This window comes from Suillus discolor (assembly GCF_016758755.1).
Source record: "Suillus discolor strain FC423 chromosome Unknown F5147scaffold_54, whole genome shotgun sequence".
Classification (NCBI taxonomy): domain Eukaryota; kingdom Fungi; phylum Basidiomycota; class Agaricomycetes; order Boletales; family Suillaceae; genus Suillus; species Suillus discolor.
The window spans coordinates 261,116-275,153 of NW_024541301.1; the positions used below are offsets into that span (position 1 = coordinate 261,116).

Here is a 14,038-nt window from a genome sequence, read left to right on the forward strand (position 1 = left end):
TGTGGTAAAACACTTCCGTGAATTGCGACAACATTCGGCAGGAGGGATTATCGAGGACTGTTTCACGGTGTTGATCAAAACTCACGTCGTTTACTTTGCGAGGTAAGCTCATTGTGATCATTGTTCCTTCTTTCCACTGAAGGGTCGGACGTGCTAGCTTTGTTGCTCTTTCTTGCTTCCATCTCATTCTTGATTTCTATCCAACATTCTTGACGGTATGTCAATCTTTCACTTGCCTATGCACGCTACCACAATTTATCGTTTCTATAGGGCGATTCCCTGGACAATCAGATTATTTATGGGTTTCTTCAGATTTTGGAGGTCGTGCAGATGTCTGTGCTGGGACCGCGCCTGATCCTTGGTGTTCGAGAATACCACGCTAAGCTCGTGGCCGATTCTGACGTAGCAACTGGTATGACCTCAATCGCTTTCCAGGAGCGCGTGGAAATATCGACTGGTAGTGGTGTGTGATACTCGGTGGGGTCAACGGTTGTCTGGCGCCCTCCAAAGAGCAGGAAAATTTTCTTTTATTTATTACCACTTTCTTGAAAGTATTGATCGAAGTTATTTGGTGTTCCAAAGTAGATTTCAAGGAGACATAAAGTTTTCGTCGTATTAGTGATCTGCTATACGTGCTGATAATGTTAAAATGAATATCTTGAATATCTATACTGGCACTAGCTGCCACCCACATTTGCACCAACCATTGGTTCTTCTTTCCTCTATCTGATAATGATCATTCACATAATTGCTCGGGCAAATGAAATGAGGGTGCGAGAGCCAAGTTGAGCAACCTAGTGCACAGCCTCAGAAGTCAGTTCCTCAACGACCTGTCCTCGATTTATCTTCTCACCTCGCTCATTCAATGTCGTTCTCAGCTGACTCATGCCAACTGGCTTAATTGTGTCTAGGATTGTTACAGAAGTGTTATCGGGGGATACGTGTATCATCGTGATATAAAGGCCACAAGTAGTAAGTTTGAATGCTCCTGCGTGCTTTCTGTAGCCGAGACCCAGCGCCTCTGGGGAGTCAAAGGAATCCAGGATACTAACGTCTGAGCATGGTACACCAGACGTAACACGGCTTGTTGATGTAACGCACCTAGGAACGGACATGCAAGTACCAGCACCAGCGACAGTGCAGGAGTCGAGCATCTGTTGTTCAATGATTTCAAGTGGTGGATGTGATAGTGAGTTCGAGACAGTAAACGGTCGATCTCTCGAAGTAACTGGGTGGTGGCAGAAACTGCCTCTGGGATGTAGCAGGGCTGGAAAAGCGATTACGTGGATGGGACCAAGATGTCTTCAAAACGACATCGACGATGGGGCCTTGATTTAGGTTTTCGGATTTGGAAAGTACGCGCGTTTAGGTTGTGGTACTAAGTACTCTGGGAGATTTGAGGGAATCGAATTCGAAGGGAATGTTCCATGGTCTTTGAATTGTGCTGTATTGCGATTTGTCATAAGAACATGTGTACATTGGAGGGAAATTATCATTCAGAAGACTTCAGGCCTCAGGCACGCGAGAGTGATAAAACCTTTCAAACAAAGTTAGTAACTCTAGAGGCAAAGCGAGCACTCAGAGTCTCAGCACACGCAGGCTGCAAATTTCAAACTCCGTGCTTCGCCTGTGACGTCAATATATATTCCCCACTCGAGGACATCCAGGAAACGGCCAGTCTGGGGCCAGTCTGGGGCCAAAGTCTGGGGCGGAGTCTGGGGCCAAAGTCTGGGGCTGCGGCTGACGCGTGCGGAGCTTAATTCGGAGTTCTAATTATATCTGGTCACGTTTGCAATACCAGTGTGACCCGTCCATTGTGAGTCGTGAGTCATGACCCGCCCTTTGTGACCTCTTGCAGGCCGATCTCACACTGCGCTCGGTGACATCAGTGCCTGTCATGGATGTCGGCCATCTGTTCAATGCAATAAAAAAACACCCTGTTCTCGCTTGCATTACCTATGTTGACCTTGCCAGTTTCATCCGACGTGCTAGCCTCCTTAAGGATGATATCCTTCAACCCCAACCTCAGCGCATCTCTGTCTCCCATGCACCCGATGTGCTTCCAGACAGTGTCACGAAGTTTCTCGCTACGTCTCTTGACATGTCATCCGATGCAGTTGATAATCTATGGTACATTGTGAAGGATCTCGTCTGGGAACTGCCAATGAGTGCTGAGACAAGCGCTGAGGATGAAGTTGCATTCAAGCTCCATGGCTATGAACTAGGACTTGGTACTGTGCCCACACATCGCATCATGATTGTCATACTAACCCAACTCACAGTGGGACGCACGCTATATCCACCAGTCAAGACTTGCATCAACCACGACTGCACCACATGGCAGCATGGCACACTGCTGAAGAAAGAGGAACAGCGCCGCATTGTGTTACGCACTCAAATAGATCTGTTAGGCGGAGCCCTAAGAGGGGCGTCGTCCGCTAACGTTCGTGACGTAACCAGAAGGGTCCGGTATAGCAAGTGAACCTGGCGACTGTTACAAGTAACATCGGTCATGTGGCCCCCCTATCATTTTCCCCTCATCCTCGCCCTCACCATCTACCGGCTCGTCCTCCTCTACCGACTTTCCGTTGACCGGATCCTCGGGACCGTTCCCGTCCCTCGCATCATCCGCCTGTATGCACGTGCACGCACGTTCCTCTCTTGATTCGACCACCAATGTGGTCCCGCACCTCTGACTCGGTCTGACTCGTGCCACCAACGTGGCTTTCCTCTTTCTGTTTCCCCTGACTGCGGATTCCCGCACGTTGTATTCTTACCGTTGGTCCGTTCCAACGTTTCTCGGTCTCATTCCACATTCGACCACCCATCACTAATCCGGCTGTGTTGCCAACGCACCTATACCATTCCCGTATCCCCTTTACCCTTACCTACTGTGCGGTAGCCTTGCCCTTAACCCTCTCCACTTAGTATAAGTAGTCGGTCACCTTGTACTAGATTCTCTAACTTGAATCTACTCAATCTTCCCTGGAACATACTTCCCTCAGAAGCCCCCTCAGCTTCTGTCTCTAGTATCTTTTCTTAGTCGCTCCTCGCGACTAAGTCTACCTCGATCGACCTCATCGTTCGGACAAGACTGTCCTTACCTTGAGTGACTTCTCCAAGACATCCGTCTACGAAGTCACGTGACACGCGCGTACTGTGATCGCTGCCGACTCGCCGTCGCCAGTCTCACTTGCTATACCGGACTCTTCCGGTTACGTCACGAACGTTAGCGGACGACGCCCCTCTTAGGGCTCCGCCTAACAGATCTATTTGAGTGCGTAACAGCGACGACGAGTCGGCAGCGATCACAGTATGCGCGTGTCACGTGACTTCGTAGACGGATGTCGTGAGAAGTCACTCAAGGTCAGGACTGTCTTGTCTGGACGATGAGGTCGATCGAGGTAGACTTAGCCGCGAAGAGCGACTAAGAAAAGATACTAGAGACTGAAGCTGAGGGGGCTTCAGAGGGAAGTATGTTCCAGGGAAGATTGAGTAGATTCAAGTTAGAGAATCTAGTACAGGGTGACCGACTACTTATACTAAGTGGAGAGGGTTAAGGGCAAGGCTACCGCACAGTAGGTAAGGGTAAAGGGGATACGAGAATGGTATAGGTGCGTTGGCAACACAGCCGGATTAGTGATGGATGGTCGAATGTGGAATGAGACCGAGAAACGTTGGAACGGACCAACGGTAAGAATACAACGTGCGGGAATCCGCAGTCAGGGGAAACAGAAAGAGGAAAGCCACATTGGTGGCACGAGTCAGACCGAGTCAGAGGTGCGGGACCACATTGGTGGTCGAATCAAGAGAGGAACGTGCGTGCACGTGCATAGAGGCGGATGATGCGAGGGACGGGAACGGTCCCGAGGATCCGGTCAACGGAAAGTTGGTAAAGGAGGACGAGCCGGTAGATGGTGAGGGCGAGGATGAAGGGAAAATGATAGGGGGGCCACGTGACCGATGTTACTTGTAACACATTGTCATATTTACTGACAGCGAGGGCGCAAAACCTGCATGGACAGTGCACTTAAAGTGTCGAGGTGCGTTTGTTGTGCTCTATGCGTATGATAGCCTCATTGACCCGTAATGCCTACGAAGAATGCAATACGAACTACCAGTTCAACTACAGCATCAAGGACCAGCTCCGAACATACTACAGCGGCATCCCACAACACATTCAAGTCTCAGACCATCAATTTGTCGAGCTCAACCTTGCCATGCATTGGATGGACCTCATGCAGATCGCGTCAGTCTCTATTGTTTTTGCCTTTCATGCACTTATTTACTGATACTATGTTAGTGTTTCAGCGACGAACTGTGGTCATTTGTATGGCATTGCCCAGACACGTTGCACTCATGATGACACCGACCACTGGCAATTTGGGAATGTAATCACGACAGAGCAAGTCTGGGACTGCTTTGTAATACTTGCCCTACTCGACGACCATCAACTACGAGGAGAACGCCTGGTAGTGCCGCATGACGGCAACCAGAAAAGTTGCCTTATGCAGGCCATGTATGCACGCAACGCTCGTATTGTCCTCCAGGGTCAGGAGGAGCTCCCTCATACTTGTTTCGGATGCATGCGGATATTGGAGATGCCAGATGGAATGCTTCGCCGTATGGAAGTCATCGTGACTGACGGTGTGACAGTCGGACGGCCATGTTGCGCTGTCGCATGGTGCAAAAATGCTCTCGAGAGCAATCATCATCGTTTCTGTGCAGCAGAACATCGCCACCTCGAGTCGGTCTGTGCTGTGGACGGCTGTAGCGAGCCAGTGATGCCGGTTGGTGCTGATGGGAAGATGCACAAATCTTGCGATGATCCGGTTCATCTTCGAATGGAGGCTGCCAATGTTGAATCCTCGCGTAGTGGCAAGAGCAGAACACAACACCAGAGACTTGTGAAGTTGAATGATTCAATTGCTACGCATAACATTTCTCCCCCGATCATGACTCACACAGAAGAAGACGTCCCCCTTCAAGATGTCGAAGAATGGTATGAGCACGATAATGTGTCTGGTGCTGTGTGCTTCCGTCAGGCGCCAACAACCACATCAACTGGAGTCTCGGATGTCGATGGGTGCGGTGCCAAGGATATCCCATCCAAGATCAAGGCTACATTCCGGCGTCAGCGTACGAACAACGAACAACTCATTGTTTGTCCCTGTGGTATCATCTCTGGTCGTGGTACAATGTACCACCATGAGGCTGTCTCGAATGTGCTGGTAAGTTTGGTTTTCTGTCAGAAGGACTATGCTAACTTATGTTCTTAAGATTATGGTCGAGAAAATGTTCTCCCTCCCATGTGCACGTAAGCCGCGGCACTTGATCTATGACTCCAATTTCAACGCGTTGCGGGAGGTTGAGAGTCGTAAGATTGCGTTCTTCGAGGGAATGGGAATGTGTGTAGATGCCTTCCATCACAAGACAAAGCACAAGGCCAGTGATCTGTTCTGCCGTGAGCGCTGTGACATGAAGGCCTACCCTGAACTCCTCGACGACGACGGGGGGTACTATTTCAACTCATCGATTGCGGAGCAAACAAATGTTTGGTTTGACAGTTTTCACAACATCTGTCGAAAGATGACACCAGTGAAGTATGATTTTTTTCTTGACGAAATGATCCTCCGTCGAAACCGTATGACTGTTGCTACCCTTCGCACACAAGGCAAACTTCCTCACCATCCACATGTTTAATGACCTCCCAATGTATGATATTTTTGTTAGTACATAATAATGGTGCCGTCGAAAATACAGCGCAGCTTCTCTCAGCGCGAGTTAAAAATGAATCAGTACTAGCAGTAACCCGTGGTTTTTGCCCAAGTAAAACTAAAAGTGCACTGTAGGGATTAATCTCTAAGCAAAAACAGGCATCACACATCATATTAGAGATGATTATCATCGAGAAAATGTCTGAATGAAGCAACTTCCCAGTGTTGCTGCCCTATGATTTTTGTTGAAGGTGCTCGATCGAAGATGATGTTTGGATAGTTTAGTGGGCAGCCCCAAGCTTTCTTGAAGTAGTCCTGCACTCGCGCTGAGAGAAGCTGTTATGAATGTGATTCATATGAATACCTACCTTGACCGTTGTGTTCTCGAACTCACTTCAAAACCACACCGATCCAAAATTGTTTACAAAACAATTTTGGATCAGTGTGGTTTTGAAGGCGCTCGAAGACCTTGATCCTCCTTCAAGGGTTCTTCACCACACCGATCTAAAGTTGTTTATGAAACAACTTTGGATCGGTGTGGTTTTGAAGGCGCTCGAAGACCTCAATCCTCCTTCAAGAGTTCTTCATATCCCTCCTGCTATCCAACATCATCTTCGAGCAGGCCGGTGGACGAGCGTGACAGAAACGCCCTTGAAGAAATTCTTAAACTGCCTGAACTGCGAGGAATCTGAGTGTGTGACGGCCAGTAGGGTTCGGACAAAGCAATGGATAGTAGGCGCTACATAAAACAAGTGTATATAGAACAAACGTAGGTGCTACATAAAACAAGTATAGAACAAACCGAGGGACAATACTTTGACACTACTTCTGCCGGCTATGTTTCTTGCTCTCCAGACCCAAGGCAATGCAGTGCGCAGCAAGACAGTTTGACCAAAGGCCATCTTGAGTGCGCCTGCTTTGCTTGTGTGCCTCGAGGATGGTCAGTGGCGTCTCGCGCCACGCCTTGCGATTTTCATGATATGTGGCCTTAACAAACGGAGTGTCACCAAAGATGAGATGAAAAAGCTGCTCCTGACCATAGTTACGGAACTTTGGGATGTCCATCTGCTGAAAGCTGACAACCATATCAACTGTGTACATTCCCTGTGGCCAGACTCGTTGTGGCTTGCCACGATCATATATTGGGACATGCACAGGAATGATGGACGGAGAAGCCTGAGCTGACTGGTGAGTTTCCAAAGGTGGCGCTGGTTGCCGAATGTCATTGACTGCAACTGATGCAGACGTCGAAGGCGCAGACTCAATGGATGAGGAGAATGTTGATGTCACGAGCAGTGGCATTGGTGACATTGAAGTAGCGCGACGGGAATTGAAGTCATCCTCTGGTGGTTGACTGGGGAATAGTGATGGTGTCGGCGACATTGAGTGGGTATCTCGTGCCAGTCGCACTCGTGTAGTAATGTGCATCTCTTGTTCTTGGCCAGAGCTTTGAGGCCAGCGGCGCTTTCCCAAGGACACCTTGGGTGTAAGTTGCGCCTCGTTGTCCAGAATCTCGATGTCCGATGATGAAGCGGCAATGGATGTCTGTTGTCGCTTTGTCTTCTTGAGCTCAGGTGTAAGTTGCATGTCGTCATCGAGAATCTCGACATCCGATGATGAAGCCAGGGTGGATGCCTGTCGTTGCTTCATCTTCTTGCGTATGCTATCACGCTCACCCTTCATATTGAAGCGCATGTGAGAAGGGCAAGTCAACAGTTTGGAAGACTTAAATAACTCATCGAAGCTGCTGCACTCAGTGACACCATGACGTCGTATGAAGATGTGGCAACCCGAGTCAAGAGTGAAGGGGTGAGCGAGCGTTGACGGAATCCAACACATGAAGCTTTCCTCAAAGACGTCGATTTTTGAAATATTGCTGCCAAGGGAGTTGACAAGGGCGGGATCATCTGAGAGCTGATATTGTGGGAAGTATGGGTAGTGAACAGCCCACTGCATCAACACTGGCGTGTTGTCCTACACATCAGCAGTAAGTATTGTGGCGAAAGGGAAACCAAGAAGTAACTCACAGCATCAAACCAGTACAAGACAAAGCGCTGCCTGGAAGCTCGTTCCATCTCCTTGCGACATTCTGACACCCTCTTGCTCTCAATTTCCTCTCGCGCACACGCATTGAGGTCACCTGTCCACATTGGGTCAAGTTGATCGGTTACATGCGGAGGCTTTGACAGCTTATGAACCGGGAAGGCGTGTGGAGCTAAGGCATCACCATGCTGAGAGTGCATTGGCAGCTGGGTGATTTGCGACAGAGGGGGCAGATGAGACTGCTGGGATGGCGCAGGTGGTTGCAATAGTGTGGGTGGTTGCGATGGCGCGGGTGGTTGCGATGGCGCGGGCAGTTGTGTTGTCGATGCGGGTGGTTGCGATGGTGCAGGAGCTATCAAAATATCATGAAATGATGGGAACACAGCAGGCCGTCCAGCGCCAACAGACTGGAGTGCACGTTGAAGTGCTCTCAGCCCGTCGTTCGTCTGAACTCCATCCTCATGCCATTAGGGCTCAGCAGGGAGCGCGAGAGTATCCTCAGCAGGGAGCGTAAGAGTATCCTCCTGATCATAGTCCCAATTCCACTCCTGCTGCGCGATAGGGTGCTGCTGCTGGTTATCTGTCTCAGTGAGGTGCACTGGACATCCTCCTGCCTCCTCGATACAATGGGTGAGGCACTTCACATGCGGGCAACGCAGCGCGCTCGCTCGTTGGCAAAAGGCACCGTTGCATTTGATGCCTCGCTTGCGTGGCTCCTTGCCATTGCCAGTTGAGGCAAGAGGTTGTGTTGAAGGGAATTGAGTTGCGGAAGCAGCACTAGTGCCGCTCGTGAAGGTAGAAGGTGCCGGGTGAGAACTGGTGACACTTGGGGAACAACTTGATGATGGGAGGAGGGCCATGATGTCTGGATGCGATAGAATTTGAGGGAACCAGCGGAAGAAGGAACATGATTGATGCTGGCAAGAAGGGTTAATAAAAGGGTCAATAACTCATGCGGATAACACACCCTTGCCATCGGCTTCCCCGAGTTCCCATTCGCATCGCTCCGACATATGGTGATTGGAACTGTACCCCCACAATTCGTGCAATCGGTGACAAGGCCAACTGCAGATTCACGCAGAGCCAATCTGGCCAGGAATGCGACATCTGCCTGTTGCAAGGAAGACATTGTGATAAGCGCTATCAAGAGTATGTAGGCGATGGCAGGTAAGAAACAAGTTGGGCGAGGAGGAAAGATGGGCGGGAGAGATGAGGCAGGATGGGCGATGAGCGACCATGATATGGTCCATTTTGATCGGAGCACGAACATAGCATGCCAACTGCATGTGGTGGGTTGACTGGCGGGTGCGTCGGCAGCCATCTACGACGGGCACACTACTGCTGACAGCAGGCGCGATGGCGGGCAGCTTTGGAATTGTCACAAAGCAAGCACGTGACCAAATACAATTCAAACTCAGCCCGGGTCAGCCGCATTTGCCGAGCGCCCCAGACTCTGGCCCCAGACTCCGCCCCAGACTTTGGCCCCAGACTGGCCCCAGACTGGCCAGATCTCTGACATTCACCCCCACTCTCAAAAGACATGCGACTGCAGCTGGTCACGAGTCTAGTTCGCGATCGGGTTGCTCATCTTGTTCCCAAATGACCATGCCCACTATATAAATCATTATATTATAAACCAGCTAACGACTAGTGCCTATGTTATTCGCACGGTCTGCACCTGGGTACGCCAGCATCCCCAAAACTTGAAGTAAGTACATGTTAGTCCTAGGCTAAACCTCAGTGCTCCGAGTCAGCCATGGCATCCCACTCTTTCAATGTCGAACCAAGGCCACATGATGAAATCGTACAGCTGCTCCACTCTGATTCACAGCACATGTACATTCGCGGTGAGCGTCCCATACTTTTTCGATTGTTTTTTGCTAAGCAAACCCATACAGAACCGGCTTTGTGTAACCCGTTGGCATGCAAGGGCTCTAACGCCACAAGAATTTTCAAGTCTCAAATCTTGATCATCAGTCGGAATTCTGAGGTGTCGGTGTTATCTCGGGCGTCACTATAGTAGCTGGTTCATGCGAAATACAAACAGCGTTCCAATCCACATTTTCACTTGGGCTACCCTACGAAAGCGTGAATCAACAGAAGGGCATCAACTGTATGATGATTAAGTGTGGCATGTTTTGGATTGGTTTTTATTGGAATAAATATTGATGGTGTGTATTGGCAGCCGTATGTTTCGGTGAGTGATTCCCTCGACTTCTTCAAATCTCTAGATTTCTGATGGTGTGCCAACAGAATATCATCGCCTTCAACCGTTGCGCATCCGAGCCATCATTTTCTCTCATTTTCTCTCTCAATCCACCCTTGATATAGGGGTGGTGATATACCTTCATACGTCACGGAATCTCAACCAGGAGGAAGTCCGGTGAAACCCGATACCTCTCATCACCGCACCAACTCCATGGACCACGATACAAATCAAATATTCTGGGCTGACCACTTCTGGTATCCAGATCATACGATGGCCCAATTTTCGAGGCGGAGAGCAAGAGCGTGCGCATGAAGCGACAGATGACCTAGGGACGAGATGAGACAATGAAGCAGGGTGGTATCGGCTCACAGGGTAAGATGCGAATTTGTTTGTATTGTGTCAATCTCCGCTATCTTTGACAGCTGACTTTTCTGGCCTGGCGTCATGCTGACGCAAATGTGCATTTGTTGAGTGACCTTGAATGACTCGGACATCAGCGGGTTGGATTGTATTATAGAACACTACAGAATGCTACAGAGCGCTTTGTAGCACTCTGTAGTGAATTACGTTTTCCTGATGGAGGTGTTATGCTCCCCGGGCCTGTGCTGGCAAGGCAATGGCAGGTTTTCCGATGGTCGCACCATGATCAGTATGTGCCAAACAGATGAAATAGTATTTAATTTCATCGATGGACTGATGCACGTGTAGCAAAAACATCTCGAGAATGGCGTGAAAACCAAGGCGACAAGATCACGAACAGTTCTTGATGTTGTTCGATCTTTGCGGAGCTCAAGTGGTTCGCTCGATCAGATGTTTACGACCAACATCTACTACGATCTCCTGGATTGATTTATCTTTCCCCATTCAAAATATCCAATTCGACCAATCAAAGCAGGAACAGTCATCATCTCCCGATCTCGTTTCGCCCATCTACTTACCGGATGGTGGTATAACTAGCACGAATGCCATCGTCTTACGTCCACCAAGTTCGCCTCTCACCCACACCTATTCTCTACCAATATGACCGTAGTCTCCAATGATCCCGCTTGGTGGTCGGCCATCAATGCAGGTCGTTTAAGCAGCTATTTTGTAGGTTCGTGGAGAGTAGTCGGATGTTGAAGCTGACGCAATCTAACATTAGCTTTTGTGTCGCAGTCGCCGCCTTTGTTGTAGTGATGTATGATTGGGGTGAGCATGATAACATTAAAAGACTGCTGACGTCTTACGATTACTTTCAGCACTTACATTCGGACAAGAGGTATGTTGATGGTATGACCGGAGCAGCCATCTCGCTGAGAACCGTTTTATAGGTGGAATTGATCTGGGTGAGCAGAGTCTGGTGTCAGAGGAACACGCATGAAAATACACTCGATTCCAGAGACAACGATGGTCTGTAATGACAGTTATGTATCTCGGTGTATGTAGCTTGTTTGTCGCGGTTGCCATGTTGTGCTGACTTGAAAGTATCCTAGGCGCGTTACCTTGGAATCTTATACGCTACGTATGTTCAGAAGGCCACACAATCGGTGTTGTGCTAATCGTCTATCTCTCATAAACAGCCTGAACATTATGAGTATGCCCCCTTAGTACATTCGCTGTCTGTGCTTATCCTGACCAATGACATATAGTGAGTGTTCCGACTATCTCATTGACAGACATGGTAAGTCTTCTGCACAGATGCTTTCTATTCCCCTCCAATTAACCGTGGTGCCCTGTAGGAGTGGGTGTGGTTCTTTGCTAACTTTTTAGTTCACTAATGACTGCCATGCTATATTGCCACAGATGTGAGTCTGTTTGGCGTGTGTGCTACCCGGGGCCGATCTCTAACTGGATTCGTCAGGCTGGATTACATACACCGTATGGGATTGGACGGGCGTTGTGGTATTTGCGATGCTATGGGGTGAGCTTTGCACTTGCGAAACCTCGGTGATATTGACTTGACTGAAACATGCTGCAAGTCATCATCATCACTCGGTTGCATGCGATGTATGAAGGATCCAGAAAGATCCTGATATTTCTCATTGTCGCCTTCCTGGCTGTCAACACTTTCGGTGCAGTGTCCACCATAATGACAACAATGCATACTTCAGGGGGTGGGTTTAATTGTGAATTAAAATAAACGTGGATTGGGCTCATTGATGGTTACCAGAGGAATTCATTCTCTCTAGCACTTATCAGTGCCAGATTAACTATCCGGAAGATGTCCAACTTGTTATGTCTGTGACTTGGATGCTCGGCACTGTATGGGAGGTCCTCGTGCTATGCCTCGCATTCTGGATTGCAGTAAAACACTTACGTGAACGGCGACAACATTCGGCAGGAGGGGTTATCGAGGACTGTTTCACGGTATTGATGAAAACTCATATACTTTACTTTGCGAGGTAAGCTCATATTGTGATTATTGTTCCTTTTTCCCACTGACGTGTCGGACGTCGTAGCTTTGTTGCTGTTTCTTGCTTCCATCTCGTTCTTGATTTTTATCCAACATTCTTCGCGGTATGTCAATCTTTCACTTGGCTATGCACGCTACCACAATTTATCGTTTCTATAGAGCAATTCCCTGGATCCTCTGATTATTGTTGGGTTTATTCAGATTTTGGAGGTCGTGCAGATATTTGTGCTGGGACCGCGCCTGATCCTTGGTATTCGAGAATACCACGCTAGGCTCGTTGCCAATTCTGACGTAGCGACTGGTATGACCTCAATCGCTTTCCAGGAGCGCGTGGAAATATCGACTGGTAGTGGTGTGTGATAATCGGTGGAGTTAACGGTTGTCTGGTGCCCTCCAAAGAGTAGGGAAATTTGCTTTTATTTACTTTGAAGTATTGATCGAAGCTATTTGGTGTTCCAAAGTAGATTTCAAGGAGACATAAAGTTTTCGTCGTATTGTCTAGTCAAGTGATCTGCTATACGTGCTGAGTCTGCTGATAATGTTTAAATCGATGAATTATAATATCTCTACTGGCACTAGCTGCCACCCACACTTGCACCAACCACCGGTTCTTATTTTCTCTGTGCGATGACAATCTTTGATATGATTGCTTAGGCAGCCCACGAGAGAAAAGTCGAGGGACAGCGCACTGCTTCAGTCCCTCAGCAATCCATCCTCAATTCATCTTCTCGCCTCATTCAATATCCTACCTTGTTTTCTCACCTAACTTCTCCACTGGACATTATGTATTTATTTTAGCCTCAATTTGTGACATTGTGTGACGTCCTGGCGTATCCGTTATTGCCAGAAGTTAGAACGCCGCACGAAGTGCGAACGATATGTAAAGGACTCTGATCAGACGGTTTTTGTTCATTATTGTCTGTTTATGGACTTGTTATGGACGTCGATGATTGATGGTATCCATGATGCGTGGTCGGTGCTACTCTCAATGTGATATTTTGTTTCGACTTACAACCCTGTACATTTCCGAGTCTCCACCGACACTTCCCATCTGTGGCACTACCCATTGTTCCCATTCCTATGATATAACAGCCCAATCACCGGGCCAGGAGACTGCGAGATAACAAATTGCACATAAGGCGACGATCAATTCCTGGAGTGAGAATTTGGGCGAGCGGTGCACGGGATTAAGCCTTGAACATTCAAACACCGAACTCAATGTGGAGGGTACGTATTTGCAGCCCAGAGAGATGTGAGTTGACTGTTACCTTCTTCTTCATTTCTGACTTTCTAATGACGTGCCAACAGGCAGTGACGCTAATCTGGAGCACCATCATCAATATTTCATAGCATGAGCCTGTACAACTTCAAAGCTTTCTGTAGTCGTAATGGTAACGCCTAGCCCGGGGTATTCTTCTCTCCCGGTTCCTCTCATTTCCGTTTGTATTCTAGGTATAGTACTATTAGGAATGAAATTCGCGCTCCAGGTGGTCTATCTGTGCGCCCAGCATTACAAATTCCGTTCCTATCCATGTGGTGAGTCATTAGTGCCACTTGGACGAAAACAAAGTGGCATACTAGGATGCTGTTCAAGATGGTACTCCAAAGTGGCCTGCACAACTGCACACGCGGCGACTAATCCCCGGAGGAGCGAGGATTTGGGCGGAATGAGGAAAG

The 14,038-nt window shown here is 48.6% G+C and overlaps 2 protein-coding genes across 2 annotated transcripts; one reads left to right on the top strand and one right to left on the bottom strand.

The window, feature by feature from the left end:
* Positions 1-1,897: 1,897 nt before the first annotated feature.
* On the top strand, positions 1,898-4,439 carry F5147DRAFT_582058 (uncharacterized protein; the record flags this gene model as incomplete). The annotated part of the gene is made up of 5 exons (XM_041431631.1): positions 1,898-2,231; positions 2,283-2,406; positions 4,000-4,043; positions 4,102-4,249; positions 4,304-4,439. Coding segments are annotated over 5 exons (786 nt in total), but the record flags the coding sequence as incomplete, so codon positions are not given.
* Positions 4,440-7,053: 2,614 nt separating this feature from the next.
* On the bottom strand, positions 7,054-9,096 carry F5147DRAFT_710530 (uncharacterized protein; the record flags this gene model as incomplete). The annotated part of the gene is made up of 5 exons (XM_041438282.1): positions 8,728-9,096; positions 8,307-8,677; positions 7,745-8,189; positions 7,487-7,691; positions 7,054-7,286 (listed from the first exon to the last, which is right to left on the bottom strand). Exons 1-5 carry the CDS (start codon positions 9,079-9,081, stop codon positions 7,054-7,056), a joined length of 1,608 nt encoding a protein of 535 aa, XP_041289569.1. The 5' UTR covers positions 9,082-9,096.
* Between the last annotated feature and the right edge of the window lie 4,942 nt (positions 9,097-14,038).